The sequence below is a fragment of the Dromiciops gliroides genome, chromosome 1 (assembly GCF_019393635.1).
Source record: "Dromiciops gliroides isolate mDroGli1 chromosome 1, mDroGli1.pri, whole genome shotgun sequence".
In the NCBI taxonomy this organism is placed as follows: domain Eukaryota; kingdom Metazoa; phylum Chordata; class Mammalia; order Microbiotheria; family Microbiotheriidae; genus Dromiciops; species Dromiciops gliroides.
In genome coordinates, this window is record NC_057861.1 from 352,677,694 (window position 1) to 352,699,452 (window position 21,759).

General features: G+C 35.7%; 1 protein-coding gene across 7 annotated transcripts in view; it reads left to right on the plus strand.

Annotated features, from left to right (window-relative positions):
• MARCHF6 (membrane associated ring-CH-type finger 6) overlaps positions 1 to 21,759 on the plus strand; it is a 98,052-nt gene that overhangs the window by 61,911 nt on the left and 14,382 nt on the right. For all 7 annotated transcript variants that reach the window (XM_043987560.1, XM_043987234.1, XM_043987483.1 and 4 more), the window contains 8 exons: positions 1,099 to 1,233; positions 5,606 to 5,725; positions 7,117 to 7,217; positions 8,230 to 8,367; positions 10,118 to 10,322; positions 12,958 to 13,027; positions 17,722 to 17,903; positions 19,958 to 20,092. In XM_043987560.1, the coding sequence (XP_043843495.1) occupies positions 1,099 to 1,233; positions 5,606 to 5,725; positions 7,117 to 7,217; positions 8,230 to 8,367; positions 10,118 to 10,322; positions 12,958 to 13,027; positions 17,722 to 17,903; positions 19,958 to 20,092 (1,086 nt within the window). The remainder of the gene's footprint in view (positions 1 to 1,098; positions 1,234 to 5,605; positions 5,726 to 7,116; positions 7,218 to 8,229; positions 8,368 to 10,117; positions 10,323 to 12,957; positions 13,028 to 17,721; positions 17,904 to 19,957; positions 20,093 to 21,759) is intronic.

Genomic DNA, 21,759 nt, shown 5'->3' on the forward strand with positions numbered 1-21,759 from the left:
ATCAGCTTTTTCAAATACTTATAGTCCCTTTAATTATTACTGTAGATCATTATTTTTCCATTACTTTGTAGAAAGTTTTACAGTTGCTAAACTGAGTTGTTTGGCCAAAGTAAATCATTGATTACCCATAGGACACCCTTTTGGTGTCAAATATTTCTAAACTTAGCTCTGTGGATTTTTGGATGATATTCTGTCTTTAGACCTGTTCTCAGAGCTTTAAAGCTTGATAGAATATGCCAGAGCTTGCAGTCTTCAAGTCACCAAGATCATCTCCATGTCACAGTGAGACATTAGAGTAGGACTTTAGTTTTAAAAATAAGTAGTCATAGTAATGATTATTATGTACTTTGAAGCAGCTAGTCATACAGAAAATAGAGCACTGGTCCTGGAATCAGGGAGACTTGAGCTCAAATCTGATCTCAGAGACTTACTAGCTATATGATCCTGGGCAAGTCACTTAACCTCTATTTGCTTCTGTTTCTTCAATTATAAAATGGGGATAATAATAGCACCTACCTCCTAGGGTTGTTGTGAAGATTAGATGAGATAATATTTGTGGAGGTGCTTAGCACAGTCCCTGGCATATAGTAGGTGCTATAGGAATACTTATTCCTTTCCCTTTTTCTGCAGTAGAATTGGAGATATTCTGAAGTAGTGGTATATCTATAATCAGAAAATAGCATCTTCAATTGTCGCATCAATATTTTCCATCACAGAACAAAATATTCTTTAATTTACTAAAGGTTTTTTTCATGTGTTATCTTTAAGTGGCGACATATACACTGTCAAGCATGTGAATATATTATCAGCAAATAATTTTTAGTTTTTCTTTGGAAAAACACTCCATTTTCTCTATATTTAAAACCATCTAAAATTTTGTTTTATGTGTTTCCAAGGTAGTTTCCTAGTCTGATACAAAATACAGACATGACACAGACATCATAAAATGAAATTCTTGGTCAAAAATGTGTTAAAAATATGTAGATATTTTATTTTATTCATTTATTAAAAAGTGAGATGTATAAATTGGGCAAAGTTAAACTACAGAAAAAATTGTTTCCACTTTTTTACAAATGTATATTTTCTGCTTTTGTTCAGGAAATGTTTGATGCTACTTTGAAAGACCGAGAGTTGAGCTTTCAGTCTGCTCCAGGTACCACGATGTTTTTGCACTGGCTAGTAGGAATGGTCTATGTCTTCTACTTTGCTTCTTTCATTCTTTTACTAAGAGAGGTAAGTTCTAAGAAAAACAGTTACTAAATTGTAAATTGGTGAACAGTATCACTGCCATAATCTCTTGTTATATTTCCCAAAAAGGATTATGGCTGTTTTTGTGTATGTTAGTAATGACGACTTTTTTTCCCCCCATTTAACAAATGATAATAAGAGATGTGAATTTGACTTGACCATTAGAGTTCATCTTAGAGTTAAGAGTTCAGTTTGACTATTAGTACTAATGTGAGATCCTTGTTCATTGACCAAGTACACATTTTGCTGGAACAGCTGAATCATAACAATGTTCACATTTTTGCTATAAATGAAACCACAGGAAAGAAGGAATTTTCAGCTAAAATGTAAGGAGAACTCACAGATACACCTTGGAGAGGTAAAGAAAAGAAGGTAGTAGAATAAGCCTTACCAAAGGCAACAAGAAATATTTCATGAGCTGTTTGGTTTTCATGTATTGCAGTATTGATGGTATACAAATTAATTTGAAAAAGACCACCATGAAAATAATTGCTACTTATGCAACAATATCAGTGTCTGAGAATAATGTGGTGGAGAAATTCTATGAAGAACTTGATAATACCCTCCCAAACAGATCGGTCTACACTTTGATAGTCATGACAGAACCAAGACTAAAACCCAGAACAGGATCTGACTTAGTCCAGTCCTTTTATCATACCAACTCAACTGTTGGTAATGCTTTCTGTTGAGCTACTAAAGTAACACTATAAAATTATATTTTAAAAGTTAATACAATTAAGGTGCCAAAGGATTAGAAGTTATCCAAAATCAAATAACTTCTCTGTGTGGTAATGCTAAGACTAGAAATGGGGCTCTCAAATGTTTATGTTTAAGTAGTATCAGCTGTCACTATTGTGGGGACCAATTTTTAATTGGGGAGTGTTAGCTAAGCAGCTCACCGCAATATTGGGGCCAGGAAGGAGACTGGCAGCCTCTCTCAAAACAGAACAGGATTTATTTTAAAAAGAACGAACTTAAAAAAAAACCACAAACAGGATCAGTAGGATCAACGGAAAGGAAATAAAATGGGGAAAGGGAAATTTATACAGCCTGAAAAATACTACCGCCCAGGAATTAGCTGAGAATACACAGCAGAGCTCCTGTCGCCTTCCAGCTTCTAGCCAGAATGCTGGAAAGAAAAAAACACTTCCTTCCTCCCCGCACACTCCACACAGCCCCCAGCCAATTGGATGGCTGCTATGACAGTCACATGACTGCCCTCACTAGGCTTGCAGTCATTATAATTTTGCCAGGCCCATGTAGGCATTGGCGAGTGGTGATGACGTGAGGTGCCAGTGCCATGGCAACGGCTACAACCAGTGGGTGGAGCACCGTGAGGTTTGGGGAGCCTCAGGCCAGTGCACACTGAGGCATAAAAACCTCAAATAACAATTAATTCTTTACACTATGATTCATCTACTAGATTATACTGATTAATTTGTCTTTTTTTGTAGAGATGACTATTTTCCCTTGTATTTACCAACACTAAACAGTTCAAAACACCCTAACTTGAAAATTATAACTTAATAGAGTGTCATTTTCTTGGAGATATTTGGTTTTTAGAAATTTTTTGTCTTCCCAGAAGTTCTGGGGAACTTGATTTTGGTTTTTGCTTTTTTTTTAAATCCTACCTTTAGCTGAAAGTATGTTCTAGAATTCTGCCACAAATACTAGTTAAGCTTACTGGCATGTAGATTGAAGATTCCTTCCTCTTCCTTGTTTTGAAAATCAGGATATTTGCCCTCCAACCCAACACTGGGCTCTTCAATCAATACTGCTATCATTTCAGGAAAGGGTACGTCATCTTGTTTTCCTGTGGATCAGTTAATTCACCATCCTACAAGGATTTACAAAATCCTCAGGCCAAAGCTTCCTTCCATGGCCAACACTTCTCTTATCAAGTGTTGTCTTTTCCCTGTTATAATATAAACTCATGGGAGTCACGGGAGTCATCAGAGGAGAAGTAGATGTTACTGTTTTGTAGGCTTTGCCATTGCCTCTGCTTCTCCTTACTCGGGACCCTGGTGCTGCATTGAAGGCTGCCGTCTTCTTGCCCTGACCCAGCCACTGATACTCGCTACTACTTTTGTAAACCCGGATTATTATTTCCGTAGTAACTGAAAGAGCAAGTCTTGGTAGTGGAAAGATAGAAGAAATTTTAAACACTGTAGATATTGCTTTAGTTAATTTTTATCCTGACCGAAGTCATTTCAGACAGATGTGTTCAGTCTTTGAGGAAGACTTCAGTGTCATTAAGGAAGACTATGCAAAGAGGGCAGCTGGGTGTCTTAGTGGATAAAGCACTGGCCTTGGATTCAGGAGGACCTGAGTTCAATTCTGGCCTCAGACACTTGACACTTACTAGCTGTGTGACCCTGGGCAAGTCACTTAACCCTCCTTAAGCCCCCCCCCCCCAAAAGGGAAGACTATCCAAATAAGATCAAGTAGTGTTTACCAGAATAGATAGTGATCAGTGCTCAGAAATGCCCAAAGATAGAGGATAAGCAAATAATCAGTCCTAGAACTGTGCTTGAATGGTAGGACGATGAAGAAAGAGAGATAATAGTATCAGTGACAACAGTAGTCAATTTTATCGGGCAACTTTTTAAAAAGTGACCCTCTTTATGACTTGGGAGAATTTAAATTTCTTGCTTGCTGTAAAAGAACAACCATTGAATATTTTGAACAAAAGGACGCAGACAGTTATTGCAACTTTGTATGATGTTTGTGCCTTTTCTGCATTTGGGTCAGTTTCAAAGCCAGAAAGTTTTAGTGGAAACAATATAATCTTTAGTCACTATAGAATCATGCTCCAGATATGGTATACCAGAAATCCCTAAGGAATGTCAACATAGCTTGTGCTTGGTTGGACTCAAGAAAAGTGTGGTGTTTTTGTTTAGTAATAACATTTGAAAATAGAGGAATAGGACTGCCCTTTCTCTTATTTTTCAGCATGTAAAATGAGACGTTGGCTGTGTTGCAAAACCAAGTAGTCCAGCAGTTTTATAAGTGAAAAAAGTACAATAAGCTTTTTACATGCTGACTTGTGGTAAATTTGGATGTACACTTGTGTGTACAGAAAATACCAGAAGATGCTATTATAGCCATTGACAGTTGCTTTAGGCATATATAAGTTTTTTCAGACTTCAAGGATTTGTTGACTCCAAACAAGCTCTAGCAGTTAGCATTAGATTTGCCTCCAAATAATTGCAGAGAATTCTATCAAAGGCCTCATTCCTCTGATCTTGCTTTTGGACAGCACACTGAAGGTGCTACAAGTAGTCCACTAGAGAGCTTCTTTCAAAAACTGGCACCCAGAGAATATAGATATACCATATCAAGGAATTGAAGTGAACTTTAAAAATTTGTCAGGGGGGGATTGCAAACCTTTTAAGCACCTATATCAGATTATGAAGTGAAAATATCAAGCCTGTATTTTCATAATTTTACATATGTTTTTATTTTGAATAGTTCTTAATTCTGACAATTCAAATTGTATGGTTTGGAGGGTCATTCAGTAAAGCCCTTTTTAAAGTCATGTTAAAGTTTAAAAAGAAGACTGTATCTGAGTTCTAGCTACTTTGTGCATCTACATTTATCCACCAAAACATTTATAAATCTAATGGAAGGTTGGATTTTGCCAGTCTTCCTGGATATTGCCAGAAGATAGCCATCTCCTTGAGGATACACACCTTTCCTACTGTCCCCAGTGCTTAGCACGTTACTTGGCACAAGGTAGACACCTACTGAATGCTTATTGACTGAATATAAATCTATGCTGACCCATTAAATAAAACTCAGGATGTTTTCTGTGTAACCTGTTAGCATGAACTCATTTTCCCCCCTTTCCTTTGTATAGAAACAGTTTTGTTGGTACTATCATTGTCACATTTTTCACAACTAAAAGGGTATATATTCTTCATTCTTGAGAGAGGAAAAAGAGGCAAAAGGTAGTGATTGTTCCACTTTTTATATGTGAATCTCCAGCACAGTGCCTAGCACATAGTAAGGACTGAATAAATCCTTTTTCATTCACTCATTGCCAAAGTGATAGTAAGAGCTTTTTTCCCCCTGTTTTTCTGTTTTGTTTTGTCTCCTGCATATACAACTAGGTCATGGTTATTGCAAATAACTAGTTTCCCTCAAGTGGTTTCATATATTCAAATTCATAGTATTTGGAGTCATAATTATGTAAAATATTATGATTGATTTGAATTCAGTCAATTTAATCAAATATAATATTAATTCAAATAATGTGACCACTTTGGGGAATTCATTATTCACATTAATTGGGGCCTGGCTATATGTGGAGAATTTGTTCAGTATATTTTTACAGATTTGAATTTATTTTTTATAGGTGCTGAGGCCTGGTGTCTTGTGGTTTCTAAGGAATTTGAATGATCCAGATTTTAATCCAGTACAGGAAATGATACACTTGCCCATTTATAGACATCTCCGAAGATTTATTTTGTCAGTGGTAATGAAACATTTTAATTTAGTCCTTAAAATAAAGTATGCTATTCTTTATAAACTTTGCCTAATATTTATTTTGATCTTTCTGTATTGTTTTTTGGTTATATCACAAAGGACCTTTTTTGCTCAGAACAGCAGAACATAACTTCATTTTTATTAATTGTTCTTTGTTAAAAATAACATTATTGTGTTTAATAAAACAAAATTATCTCTTTAATATAATTGCAGAAATAGTTATGATAATTGAAATTTACATAGTGTTTTAAAGTATACAAAACATTATACTTGCATTATGTTATTTTATCTGCTCAATAACATTGTGTAGGAAATAACTTTTGAGGGGGGCAGGGCGATGAGGGCTAAGTGACTTGCCTAGGGTCACACAGCTACTACGTGTCGAGTGTTGAGTGTCTCAGGCTAGATCTGAATTCAGGTCCTCCTGAATCCAGGGCTGGTGCTTTATCCATTGCACTACCTAGCTGTCCCCTGCTCAGTAACATTGTGAGGTAGGTAGCACAGGTATTTTGGACCTGGGCTTATAATTTCTTTATAGTAGCAAACTCTCAGTAAGAAAAGTTCTTCTATCAATTCAGAGCAACATTGAGAGCTTACACAATTTTTCCTTGTCCCCATAAGCAATTTATTAGAGGTGGAACATGAATGCAGAAATTCTTGACTCCAAGGCTTCTTTATCCATTGTGCTGTGTGCATGTATGCATCTAGATGGCACAGTGGATGGAGTGCTAGGTAGTCTGATATTTATAGCTGTGTGACCCTGGTCAAGTCCCTTATCCCTGTTTGCCTCAACCATAAAATGAGCTGGAGAAGGAAATGGCAAGCCGATTCAATATCTCTGCCAAGAAAACCCCAAATAGGGTCACAAAGCATTGGACGTGACTGAAAAATGACTGAACACCAACATTTTATAGATAATAAAACTGAGATTCACTTGACCAAAGTGATACAGCCTTTATTAGAGGTGAGACTTTCATCTTTATTATTAGTTATTTGGTGTTCCTCATGTGCAGATTTCTTCCACTGATGCAGATTGGTAGCTCACCTATCACTTAAGAGTCTTGAAGAGCTTCCTAAAACTACTGAGAAGTGTTTTGTTCTTGGTTACACAGCTATTATGTGTCAAAGGCAGGACTGGAACCCAATTCTTCCTGACTCCAAGACCACAACCAGATATATTACCGTAGCTGCCTCTCTAAGATCAGTCTGATAAAGTATTATTCATCTTTCCATTTGGTTCTGAACAAAGAAAAGGATATTAGACTCACATAAACTGACATATATTTGAAAACTAATCATAGCTTTTTTTTAACTTACAGGTTTGACCTGTCTCAAGCCATTTACTGTTGTTATAGTTTAATGTCATTTTACTTCTTGCAGATTGTTTTTGGTTCCATTGTCCTTCTTATGCTGTGGCTCCCTATACGTATTATTAAGAATCTCTTGCCTAATTTTCTTCCGTATAATGTCATGCTATACAGGTAAGCTTTCCGTACTTGAAATCGCCTTACTTTTTCACTAATGTGAACTTTGTATTCTGATTTTGTGCTTTATTTCATTGATTTTTCTTATAGGAATTGGTGGGGAGAAGTAAGTTCATGAGGTTAAGTAAACTTTGGAAAATATCAGAACTGACAATCATTAATATATTATAATGCATTTTCTAGAAAGTGACTTTTTAAAGTAAATGCCATTTGTTTAATATTAAATTGTTCAGCACATGTTAAATGGCATCAATTTTGTATATAAGAAATTGTTCATTATTATTTCCTGTTGATACCTTTTTGCAAATGGTATTATTTTAGAATTTCTGAAGAAAATATGTTCATAGATTTTATTTCTAAATAATTCCAGTAAAATTTTTTTTCTCCCATGACCAGAATGTTTTAAAACATTGAGCTAGATATCACTTATAGAAAATTAAGCACCTTTCAAATAAAAAAGCCCCAAAACTCCCAAATATTTTTACTACTTTTTGTTTTGTTACTACCTTTGTTTACCACCTTCGTTTTCAGTTGTATCCTTCTCCCTTCCCCTGCCCAGTGAGCCATCCCTTGTAACAAAAAATTTTAAAAAAGAAGAAAAAACCAAAAAGCCATAAAGTAGAACTAAACCAATACAGTAGTAATATAATTGCATTTGAGCCTTGTTTTGAATTATGTTTTATGTTTTGAATTTTCAGGAATTTAGAAAAATGTCTTTCCCTCAAAAAAAAATTTGTACAGATTTATTAAGCTATAGTTCTAATTTCAAAGAGGAAGATTGGCAAAACTATACATTTCTAATAGTCTTGTATGTCACTGAAAAAGATTCTTTGATAGAAGCAAGAATCAGGAGTTTAGCAAAGGTTTTGTGTCATATCACAGTAGAGATCATCTTAAATATATTTATTATGTTTGTATGTTATATATATTATGTTGATTATATATATTATATATTTATTATAACATGTTGTAGTTTATCCATTTATCTTTTGTCCTTTTTTTGTTATAGTGATGCCCCAGTGAGTGAACTGTCTCTTGAGCTGCTCTTGCTACAGGTGGTATTGCCAGCTTTACTTGAACAAGGACACACTCGACAATGGCTAAAGGGTCTTGTCCGAGCATGGACTGTTACTGCTGGATATTTGCTGTGAGTATAAAGAACTGACATTTTAATTATATCACTTGTGCCAATTTAACTTTATTTCTCTTAGTTTGTATTCCTAAACTTATGTAAGCAGAATTGTAGTCTAGAGGACAGTTGCTAATATGAATAGAAGAGTTGCCCAAGTATTTGGTTTTATTATATTAGTTAAAAACTCTTCTTGTGCTTCAGTTTTACTTCCCTTTATTTGGAAGTTATATCTTGGCATATTTCCTGCAGGGAGCTAGTATTCATTTTAAAAGAGCTATTCTTGGGGGCAGCCAGGCCTGGATTCAGGAGGACCTGAGTTCAAATGCAGCCTCAGATACTTGACACTTACTAGCTGTGTGACCCTGGGCAAGTCACAACCCTCATTGCCCTGCCCCAAAAAAGAAAAAAAAAAGCTATTCTTAGGAGTAGTGCTTTTTAGTTTTGTGAATTTTTCTTTGTCCTTGACATGATGCGTATATTTTTGTTTTACATGATATAAGCTAAATTCTCATAGTAAAGATTATTTTCAAAAAAGACATTACCTTTCAAATCTAGTTTCTTATTATAGCTTGAAATGAAAGACTAATTGTCAAAAACTTAATTTTCATTGACCCAGTGTGGTAGAATAGAATGAGAACTCGATTTTGAGTCAGAAACTTGGACCTAAATCCCTTTTCTGACATTTGTTATCCATATATCCTTAGACTGGCCAAGTCGCATAAGTCTTTCTTGGCCTTGCTTTGTTCATCTCGAAAATGAGGGAGTTGGATTGGATGATCTGTAAGATGCCATCTATTTAGAAATACTGTGATCTTTTGACTTTCACTAAAACAGATGACACTACTAGTAATAGGTGGCATGGTAACATCTGTGGATATAGAAGAAAAAATATTTTAGAGACTATTAGATTCTGGCTCTCTCTTAAGATAAAAAATATTTTATCCTTTATGTCGTAATTTTACATTTCTGATTTCTTTTTTATGACCAAAAGACCTGCATCACAATAGGCCTAATTTATACTACTAGTACAACTCAGGATAGTTAATGATTTTTGAAAGCTTTAGGATAGATTAAAGGAATAGATATTTACTAAAATCTTACTCTTTATCCTTCCCCTTTAAAAAAAGAAGCTTAATTTTAAATTTAAAAATGTCATGGAGCAATTTAATAAAACAGAAGGAGGTTCAAATTTGATCCTACCTATGTTATTGACCCTGGGTTCATGTCAAAGGCTGTGCCCAAACACCTCAAGCTGGAGAGGATTCATACATAGAGCTTCTTATGGATTCTGTGTCAGTCAATAGTAAGTCCAGCTAGGTGTAGAAAGGTTAGAAGGTTGGTTGCTGGATGATTTTTTTTCTCATTCACAGTATAGAGAGCTTGTGATAATTAAGAGCATCTGTACTGATGAGATCTTAACTTAGCAACAGTGTACAGTATCTAGCTGTGTAGAAAATCTCTACCATGTTATCTTTTTACATTAGAAGCCATTATAATTGAAGGATTTATTAACCTTTATTCATTTGTGGTGGCATGGAAAGAACACTAGACTGTCAAGAGATCTCTGATACAGTCTTGGCTCTGCACTTACCAGACAGGTGAACTTGGGTATTTTATATCCTCAGGCTTCAAATTTCTCGTGTACAACGAGGGGATCAAATTAGGTTATGAGTATGGTTCTTCAATTCTATATTCTTTCCCCTTGACTTGGTTTATATTTTGATCTGAAGAGAGTTTTACTCTATTGTGGGTTTTTTTGACATAGGGATCTTCATTCTTACTTACTTGGGGATCAGGAAGAGAATGAAAATAGTGCAAACCAACAAGCTAACAACAACCAGCATGCTCGTAATAACAATGCCATCCCAGTGGTAGGAGAAGGTCTTCATGCGGCCCACCAAGCCATACTTCAACAAGGAGGACCTGTAGGCTTTCAGCCTTACCGTAGGCCTTTAAAATTTCCACTCAGGGTAAGTACAGTAAATCCTTTTTTTAAATCTTGTATTATTTAAATTTGTGTAAGATTTTTATTAAGAAACAGTGCTCTTGCAGTTTGGCTTTCAGAGTTGTCCATGCCATATGTCTTGCTTGGAAAGGATGAATGAAGTGTGTTAACAGATTTTCAAAGCCTCTCAGTATTAGACGGATTGTAGTAGAACTGTAATGCATAATGAAAATCTATACATTTTAGACTCCTTTAAATTATTTAATTTAAAAATATGAATCTTTAAGCATTTGTTACATTATATATTAATCATTGCAGTTAAAAGATGTCATAGTTTTATTACTATAAAAAAATCAGCTACCAAACATCTTGGCATTTTTTTGAACTTATATAAGAAATCTTGATTTGCTGTTAAATAGAACATTACTTTTCAGTGATTATTGTCCTAAAATTTGTATAATAAACTCGTTTAAAATTAGGTTATTTTTTATTTATTGAAAAGCAAACTCCTATACTTTTGGTTCATACCATTAACATTTTATCATAGAATAACTGCTAATATGTAGTTATGTGTTTATCATATAAACCAATATTTGCATTTGCATGCTATATATACCAATATTATTTTTATTTTATTTCTGATTTCAAAAAGCAAATTAAATTATAAGGGGTGTGTGTGTGTGTGTGTGTGTGTGTGTACATACACACGAGCTAGGGGATAAGACCTCTTTTTCTGTCATGGACCCCTTTGCCAGTCTGGTGTAGTCTATGGATCCATGAATCCTTTTTCATCATAATATTTATAAAGAATTGAAGGAAAAGCTAAATTTTTAATCAAAAGCTAGTGAAAATGATGTAATTTTTTTCTAAGTACATGGATTTCCTGAAATCTATCCCTAGACTCCTGATTAAGTACTCCTGCTGTAAGTGGTTTATGAAAACGCTTGGGCTGATGGCATTTCATGAATGTATATAAAGTTAGTATTTTTTCTTTTTCATAAGGAAAACTTGTTATGATCTTTACTGACACAAGGTTAAATACTTGTAAAAAAAAGAAAATTATTAACTATAACTAACCTGAAAAATTATAATTGGGCCATAAGTCCTGCCACAGTCACCATTCAAATGTAAAATATTTTAACTAACTTGGGGCTAATCTGACTGGGGGACTAATCTCAGGACTTTTGACTGCTTGGCTGTCTGACTGCTATTAATTTCCTAAGCCAATCTGTTAGGGCCTTTTAAAAATTTCTCCACACTGCTCTGCTCCCGAATTGATAAGCAAAAGATTAAGAGCCTCTTCCAATTTAACAGCAGAGGGTTTATTTATGAGAAACAATTTAAAATTAAGAATACGGCAAAATAAAATGTACAACCTGAGTGCTTTCCAGCGTGTCTCTCTGCTGCTGCTTGTGCTTAATCTTTGCCACGCCTACAACTTTCTTAATGTCTCCGTACCAATGGACCTTCTTCTAGCGTCCCCCCTTTCTGTCTAGCTTCCCTCTCTGCACTGTTGCTGAACCCTGAAAAGCCCCTTACTCTGTAAGGCTCCTTCCTTTGTCTGTCCACCCCCCGTGTCTTCTCTATCCTGGTTCTTAGCCTTTTCTCCGTCTCTGCCAGCCCCTCTCTTTACATAGCCTCAGTCTCCTTAGCGTCCTTGTAGTAGCCCCCTTCTGTCCGTCCTCCCCAACCTCTCTTTCTCCAACCTCCCTGTGCTGACCGGCCCCGGGTATCTATCTTCCTTCTCTCCCCTCAAATGTCTCGCTCCCTGCACCCCCACACACCCCAAGCTAATCCTCTGGCCGTGCTGGGGCTGCGGCCAGGGCAAGGGGCTCGAGTGTCCCGTGCGCCAGGGCTCTAGGGGCCTGTGTCCCCTGCTGTGCGCCCAGGGACCCCCGCACAGGCTGTGCCAGAGGCCAGCCTGCAGAAGCCCGGGATCTCTGGGGTAGATCCCCCCAGGGCGGAGGGAGCTGGGGCTTTTTCCCCCAGCCATCTGACCTGGCATCCCATAAAGCCCATGGGGCTTTTTGGCTCAGCTGAAGCAGAGGGGGAGGGGCACCAGCCCCTCTTACACAGAAAAAACCCCTGAGGTCCTAAGGCTTTTTAATCTCAGCAGGGTCCCCAAATCAAAATAAATTCCCACATACTAGAGTTTCTAGTTTTAACTAAAGTAAATGAGCTGTGAAAAAAAATTGACTCTCCTTTTCCAAGTTTATTTTAATGTTCTTTTTTTTTGTTTGTTTTTGTTTTTGTTTTTGTTTTGTTTTGTTTTTTAGTGAGGCAATTGGGGTTAAGTGACTTGCCCAGGGTCACACAGCTAGTAAGTATTAAGGACCTGAGGCCGGATTTGAACTCAGGTCCTCCTGACTCTAGGGCCGGTGCTCTATCCACTGCATCACCTAGCTGCCCCTCATGTTCTCTTAATATAAATACAGTTGCCTGTAATTTGTCAGTGCATCTGGTTAGATGAAAACAAGAGCATATAGAAATTTTCTTTGGTCTGAGTTATAGTTGATATTTTCATAAAATATTTTTCCCTTTTATATGTGATAGAGCTATCTTGAATGTAAAACCTAAAATTGCAAGTAATTTTTTAATGCTTATTGTAAAATAAATTAAGCATTCTTAAGATATTTTATACTTTGTGCTTTATATCACAGATATTTCTGTTGATTGTCTTCATGTGTATAACTTTATTGATTGCCAGTCTCATCTGCCTTACTTTACCAGGTATGTTTTTTATTCTAATCTTTAGCTAAAATTATCTTTGATGCCATTATTTTAAAAGGAAATACGTTTAAATGTGTGTTCATCAAATATAATTTTAAAGTGGTGTTTATAACATATTGGTTCAAGCATATGCTGTACACCTAAAGTGAGATCTCTTTGAAAGGAAAAAGAAAGCTCAGATGTTAGGCTGTGCTTGCTACACTGAAGTTTTATATTAGCCAGAAATATGTATCTTATATTTCAATTAATTGATACTTTTGTTTCTGATTGAGTATGGGTTATCTCTTCATTTTGAATTTCCCACCTTGGGAAACTTTAGGTGAGAGGTATTGGAAGATTTGGTCAAGGAAAGAATTTATTGTCCATTGTAAAAAAAATATCAAGTACTAGCTCATATCACCAATATTTTTTATGGATAAGGTATTTTAAAATTGTGTATAATGAAACATGAAACATCACTTTTTAAAACAATCTAGTTGATTTGGATTTTACCTCATTACATAGTGGTATTTATGGTTCATTACATATTAGTAGTAGTGATCATTATGATATAGGAACAGTTTACATTCCAATAGTGAGTGTCTGATGATTTACAAATAATAAGATGTTTTGTTTCAACCAGTTACAGTTTAAATTTTGAAACCTACCTGGAAGTTGAAGATCAGTGGATATGAGTATATCAGGAACAGATCTTCAGTATGGTACTTTACTATCATCCCTTTAGGGCAACATTAAGAGGGACAATATTATTATACATAGTCCATTTTATAGACAAAGAAACTGAGGCTTAAAGATGTTGAGTAACCAACCTACAGATTGGGATTTTGAATTCAAACTTCAGTCTCCTGCCTCCAGGTTCTTTGCTCTATGAATGACAACAACAGCTAACATTTATGTAGTGCTTCACTTTCCACCAGACACTATGCTAAGCACTTTACAATTATTATCTCATTTGATCTTCATAGAAATCCTGGGAGGTAGATGCTATTATTATCTCCATTTTCTTTCTTTTTTTTTTTTTACATATAAGGTATTTTATTTTTTCTGTTACATGTAAAGATAGTTCTCAACTTTTGTTTATACAAGCTTTACAATTTCAGATTTTTCTCCCTCCTTTCCCTCCCTCCCCCCTCCCTTAGACAGCAGGTAATCTGATATAGGTTATATCTATATATCTATAGATATATATCTATACACACACACACACACACATATATATATATATACACATAATAACATTAATCCTATTTCTGCATTAGTCCTGTTATAAGAGAAAAAATCAGAGCAATGATGCAAAACCCCAAAATAGAAAAAAAAAAAACAGCACCAAAAACAAAAGAAATAGTATGGTTCATTCAGCATCTATACTCCACAGTTCTTTTTTTTTTTTCTTGGATTTGACGATCCTCTTCTATCATGAGTTCCCTGGAACTCTTCTGTACCATTGCTTTCGTGAGAAGAATATAGTTCATCACAGTAGGTCAACACTCAATGTTGATGATACTGTGTACAATGTTCTTCTGGTTCTGCTCATCTCACTCATCATCAGCTCATGCAAGACCCTCCAGGTTTCTCTGAACTCCTCCTGCTCATCATTTCTTACAGCACAATAGTATTCCATTGTATTCATATACCACAACTTGTTCAGCCATTCCCCAGTTGATGGGCACCCCCTCAGCTATAAATATTTTCATACATGTGGGTCCCTTTCCCCTTTCCATGACTTCTTTGGGCAAAAGACCCAAAAGTGGTATTGCTGGGTCAAAGGGTATGCAGAGCTTTATTGCCCTTTGGGCATAATTCCAAATTGCTCTCCAGAATGGTTGGATCAGTTCACAGCTCCACCAACAATGAATTAGTGTTCCAATTTTCCCACAGCTTCTCCAACATTTATTATTTTCCTTTTTTGTCATTTTAACCAATCTGATAGGTGTCAGGTGGTACCTCAGAGTTGTTTTAATTTGCATCTCTCTAATCATTAGAAATTTAGAGCATTTTTTCATATGGGAATAGATAGCTTTGGTTTCTTCATCAGAAAACTGCCTGTTCATATCCTTTGACCATTTCTCAATTGGGGAATGACTTGGATTCTTATAAATTTGATTTAGTTCCCTATATATTTTAGAGATGAGGCCTTTATCAGAAGTACTGGCCTCAAAAATTGTTTCCCAGCTTTCTGCCTCCCTTCTAATTTTGGATGCATTGCTTCTTTGTACAGAAATTTTTTAATTTAATATAATAAAAATCATCCATTTTGCATTTTATAATATACTCTTTCTCTTGTTTGGTCATAAACTATTTTCCTTTCCAAAGATCTGATAGGTAGACTATTCCTTTCTCTCCTAATTTACCTATGGTATCACCTCTTATGTCTAAATCATGTATCCATTTTGACCTTATTTTAGTATAAGGTCTCATATTGTCTCCATTTTCAAGAAAAGAAAACCAAAGCAAATGGAGGTTAAGTGATTTACCCAGGGTCACACAGTTAGTACTCTTGCTTGCTTGCGTAGTCCATCATTCTTGCTTTAGTGTCATCTTTCTTTCACATTATTGAATCTATTGTTAACCTCTTCAGCTGTATTTTGAAATCTCTTGTTTCATGTCCTGTGACCAGTCATGCCGTGCCAAATCCCATGCCTGGATTACCCTTATCATTTACCTTCTCTTTCCTACTTATATGCTACTGAACATTGGTCGAGGATGTTGGGTAGCTAGGTGGTGCAGTGGATAGAGCACTGATCATGGAGTCAGGAAAGACCCAAATTCAAATCAGCCTCAGAACACTAGCTGTGTAATCCTAGGCAGAATCATTTAGCCCTATTTACCTCAGTTTCCTCATCTGTAAAATGAGCTGGAGAAGAAAATGGCACATAACTCTGGTTTGTTTTTGTTTTTTGTTTTTGGGTGAGGCAATTGGGGTTAAGTGACTTGCCCAGGGTCACACAGCTAGTAAATGTTAAGTGTCTGAGGCCGAATTTGAACTCAGGTACTCCTGACTCCAGGGCCGGTGCTCTATCCACTGCGCCACCTAGCTGCCCCTGTAACTCCGGTATTTTTGCCAAGAAAACCACAAAAAGGGATCATGAAGAGTCAGACATGACTGAAAATAACTAAACAACAAAATATATGTCACAGAACTTTTAATGGATTCAGCAAGCATAAGGGTCTGTGTGTGTAAAAAATACATATATGGGGGGGCAGCTAGATGGCACAGTGGATAGAATACCAGCCCTGGATTCAGGAGGACCTGAGTTCAAATCCGGCCTCAGACATTTAACACTTACTAGCTGTGTGACTCTGGGCAAGTCACTTAACCCTCATTGCCCAGCAAAACCAAACCAAAACAAAACATATATGTATATTTTAAATTCTGAACTGAAACAACAACCTCACCCCACCTCATTTGTCTCCCTGCCCCTGCCTGTCCCTACAAAGAAATAACATTCCATACACACACTAGAAAACAAAAATAATTTATTAGTACTCTAATTGTATTAGTAATGACACTGTCTGCTTAGCCAGGTGGTCCTTGGGCAATAGATTAGTCTGTCACCAAGACCATTTTGTGGTTCTTGTTAAGTCCTGTCCTACTCTTCTTGACCTCATGGACCAACTGTTCATTGGATTTTCTTGGCAAAAATATTGGAGTAGTTGACCATTTCCTTCTCCAGTTTTAGGCAGGGGTTGTGACTTGCCCAGGGTCACACAGCTAGTAAGTGTCTGAGGTCAAATTTCAACTTTGGTCTTTGTGCCTACAAGCCCAGTGCCTAATATATCCACTGTGCCACCTAGCTGCCTCTGCACCAAGACCATACTGTACAGCCTGCCAGAATTTATATTCTACTTAGACAGTTTTGAAGAAACTATTACCACCTTTAAAACAATAATTCTTGGGATAGTACTTTGCTATGGCTTGATATGATTACTTTGTAGAAATATGTTTATACATGTGACACATATGTTAAAATAAAATTAGTTTTACTCCTTGAAAAAGGAACCAGTTCTAAGAAACTGTCTTAATGTTTACATTCTTTCAGAATCTTCACAATATTACATTTATTTATTTTTTTATTTTTTTTTGGTGAGGCAATTGGGGTTAAGTGACTTGCCCAGGGTCACAAAGCTAGTAAGTGTTAAGTGTCTGAGGCTGGATTTGAACTCAGGACCTCCTGACTCCAGGGCCAGTGCTCTATCCACTGCGCCATCTAGCTGCCCCACAATATTACATTTATTAAAGATATGTCTCCAGATTTAGCATATTAACATAACTATTTCAGTTACTGAGGGGAAAAAAGCCTTCAATGGTGCTTTGACCAAAAATACAAAAAATACATTTGCATGCATGTCAAAGAGTTTGAGATCTTGTTGCAGATTTTTTCTCTATACAGGATATTTTGAAGCAGTTTTAATCAAACAGTCATAAACTCATTTGACTCCTCTGTACCTTAGTTTCCTTGTAGGTAAAATAAATAGATTGGCATAGATAATATCTTAATTTCACTCCATTAGCATTTTGTGGTTCTTAAGAGAAGTTTTTTAGATGAAAGAAATTGACACTGCCTAAAGTTTGCAAGACACTACAAGTTAATGTAATGAAAACAGCTAATATAATGTACCCTTTTAATAGTGTAAAAAATAGCAATTCTCTTTACTTAGCTATATGTCTCATCTATCAGCCTTTCTGTTTTCAGTATTTGCTGGCCGATGGTTAATGTCATTCTGGACGGGGACTGCCAAAATCCATGAACTATATACAGCTGCCTGTGGTCTTTATGTCTGCTGGTTAACCATAAGGGCAGTGACAGTTCTAGTTGCATGGATGCCACAGGGACGCAGAGTGATCTTCCAGAAGGTTAAAGAGTGGTCCCTTATGGTAAGTTTTCAGAGAAAGGTTTATCATTTTGATAGGTGGGTATATTTCTTTAACTATTACCTTTTCCCTCCCCTTCCATTTTAGGTTTATTCAGCATCAAAGTCAGTTTCTTCTTTCAAAAAAACATTCTATTGGAGAATAGTGTCTTGATTCCCTCATGAGAGACAAAACTCATGCGTATCACCCTTTGGCATTTAAGAGAATGAGTAATATGGTTTTCAATTTCTCTCCTTAAATTAATATTGTATGAGATTGACTTATACTCTTAGAAGTGCCGTAACTTAAAATCTTATTTTTTTTTTTATTACTTGTAAGATAAAATTTTAAAACTCTGCTACTAAAAGTAAAAATCTAATAGGGCATTAGTAGTTTGCCATCATTCCAAAGGGCAATGTTTTTAAACAATTAATTAACTTCTAAGTTTTTTTTAAAGTTGTTTAAGACCAAGAATGTTGGGTTTTTTTGGTCTAAAGTATTTACAAACCAGATACCTATTCTTGAAAGCCATAATGCTAATCCAAGAAAGCTCTAGAGAAAATGGAATTATTATGGTGATTTATTATTAGAACTAGTTCTAAGTTTTAAGAGCTTCATTCTTATAAATACGAAAAATCAATATTAGGCTATATGTATATATGTATATGTAATTATATATTATAGTTAGTACTAATTACCAGCCAATATAGTTATTACCTCACTTTATAATGAGTTATGACTGATAAGTTTTATAATTTATAGGCTACTCTTTCCTTATCTAAAATTGTAATACTTCATTTTGAGTTTATATTACATCTTCATTTATAATATAAGTATCTTTTTTTTTTTTTTAGTGAGGCAATTGGGGTTAAGTGACTTGCCCAGGGTCACACAGCTAGTAAGTGTTAAGTGTCTGAGACCGGATTTGAACTCAGGTCCTCCTGACTCCAGGGCCGGTGCTCTATCCACTGAGCCACCTAGCTGCCCCGATATAAGTATCTTTAATGGCGACTTTGAGTATAAGACTCATTGTCTTTGTCTAGTAGAGAGCTTGAGAAATAAATTGTATTTTATTGTACAGGGCAAGATGTTAATTGCTAAATTGTAAGAGTTACTTATGAATGTACTCAAGCCATATGTCATCATAATTTTTATTATTGCTTTTCTAATATCTCTTCTATTTGGAACCACAGAAAATATTTACATACACAGAATCAAGCATTACATTCTCCACGATAGCCTTGTTAATATATAATAAAACATGGGGCAGCTAGGTGGCACAGTGGATAGAGTACTGGCCCTGGAGTCAGGAGTACCTAGTTCAAATCTGGCCTCAGACACTTACTTAACACTTACTAGCTGTGTGACCCTGGGCAAGTCACTTAACCCCAATTGCCTCACTAAAAAAAAAAGAAAGAAAGAAAAAAAAATATATATAATAAAACAAACTTCCAGTTTTATTTAACTCTTGTCTATGGTACTATTTGCAAATATGGCTTGCAGTATTCCATATTAGAAAAGGACTTCTTTTCCTCAAATTTTTGTTGACACGTTCATGAAGTCTTGATTGACATGTGTATCCCAAAAGATGTCTACGGTGATGTGAGTTATTCATATTGGCTGTACTTTCCCTCAAAATGTAGCTTGTTTAAAAATTGAGGGCACCATGTCCTATATATGGTGGGAAGATCAGAAAGCAGAGAATAGCTTCATTACTTTTGTTGTTGAAGGCAATAGTGAAGATAAAAAATGAATAAAATTTATTTATTTAACTGGAATAACATGTTAGGAAAAAGTTTTCCAGAAAATATAATCTTCCAGTGTGGTAATATTGGACAAGTAATTTTGATTACCTATTTATATATTTTTTTTTCTTTCAAAGATAGCTCATTTAAGACTACATCTTATTTTGGGGGGAAGCTGGGCTATATTCAGACAAATGCAATACATGTTTTTTGTTTTTTTTCTACTAGTTACCAACAATAAGTTTTTCTTGTCCTCAAAAAAGCTAATATTAAAGGTTCTGGTGAAAAAATGTCTAAAGCATGTCATTTCTTCTGATACCTTTTTCTAATTAGATAATGAAGACTTTGATAGTAGCAGTACTACTAGCTGGTGTTGTTCCACTTCTACTTGGACTTTTATTTGAACTGGTAATTGTTGCACCACTGAGGGTTCCATTGGATCAGACACCTTTGTTTTATCCGTGGCAGGTCAGTTCTTATCTTTTTCAATTGTTCTTTTCCTATTAATTTGGAAATATACAGGTTTAGATTTATTTTTTGACTTTTGAAGAATCTTCCAGATATTCTTATGATCTTAGGAAGCAGAGTCATAAAAATAAGCCAACATTTTACTTATAATAGTGCCATTGAGGTTTTTTTAGGTCTTGTAGTGTTGCTTCATATAGCAAGATGAGATAGGTGTAATTAATATTTGCTTTATAAACATGATTTTTAAACATAATAATGTTTTGTAAACATTTATAGAGAAATGAAACAGATGTTAATTTCTAGGTAGCCTAAAGAAGGCTTTTTCCCCCTCAAAGTTCATACATCTTGAATAATTGCAACATATACCTCTCATAATCTTGTTTAAGATAGCGTACTGAGAAATCAAGATGTTAAGGTTCTGAGAGGTACATCTTCACATAGCTGTCAAACACAGATTTGGTCATATTGTTTCACTACTGAGAAAGCTTTAGTGGTTCTCTCTTGTCTCTAATATTAAATATAAATCCTTTTATTTGGCATTTAAAGCAAGCTCCAACCTCTTTCTAAGTCTTCTCCCATATTTCTTTCCTTCACATTCTTTATAGTCCAGGTAAATGGGTTTTTCCATAAATGGCAATCCGTCTAGTCTTTGCACAGACTTTCTTTCATCTCTGGAATGCTCTCTCACCTCACCCACCACCACTCTTAAAATATTTAGATTCATTTAAAACCTAACTCAAATGCTGCATCTTCCATGAAGTCTTTCTGGTCCTTCCTGATGTCTTCCCAGAAAACCAACTTCATATTTATTTTTTTGACATTTTTTATATACTTACAAGTATACATATTATCTTCCAAATAGATTGTGTAAGCTCATTGAGGGTAGAGACTGTTTTTGTCTTTGTATCACCCATGCCTAAATGTGTCTGACAGACATTATAGCTACTTCACAAATGCTTTTTGATTAAGTGAATAAGTATAGGTTCGTTAAAAATTGTAAAAATGTCTTCATGTTTCCATATCTGGTTTGAAGCCATTCCTAAGATCTTGAGGTTAAAAATAGCTACAACTTCAAGTTTTCCCAAAAAGCACAAGTCAAAAAACCCTAAACGCTTTAAAACTCTGGGTCTCTTTCTATATAGTCATTGATTTCTTGGAAGACAATAATGATAATAGTAACTATGGATAGTCATAGCATAGAAGTTAGAAATCTGGCCTTGGATTCAGGAAGATCTGGGCTCAAGTATCATTTGTGACATTGGTTATGCGTTTCTTTACCTTTCAGTGTTCTTAGGCATTTCTCTCTCTGTCTCTCTGTCTCTCTGTCTCTTTCTCTGTCTCTCTGTCTCTGTCTCTCTGTCTCTGTCTCTCTGTCTCTTTCTCTCTCTGTCTCTCTGTCTCTGTCTCTCTGTCTCTCTCTCTCTCTCAGAGGGGCAATGAGGGTTAAGTGACTTGCCCAGGATCACACAGCTAGTAAGTGTCAAGTGTCTGAGGCCGGATTTGAACTCAGATCCTCCTGAATCCAGGGCTGGTGCTTTATCTACTGCACTACCTAGCTCCCCCCTTAGGTATTTCTCAGAGAGTAAAAATACAAAATGAAGAGCAAGTTCCAGTGCAAGTGTGCATTGGCCGAGTAAGGTTCCTCAGCTAGGAATTTCCTGTGCCAA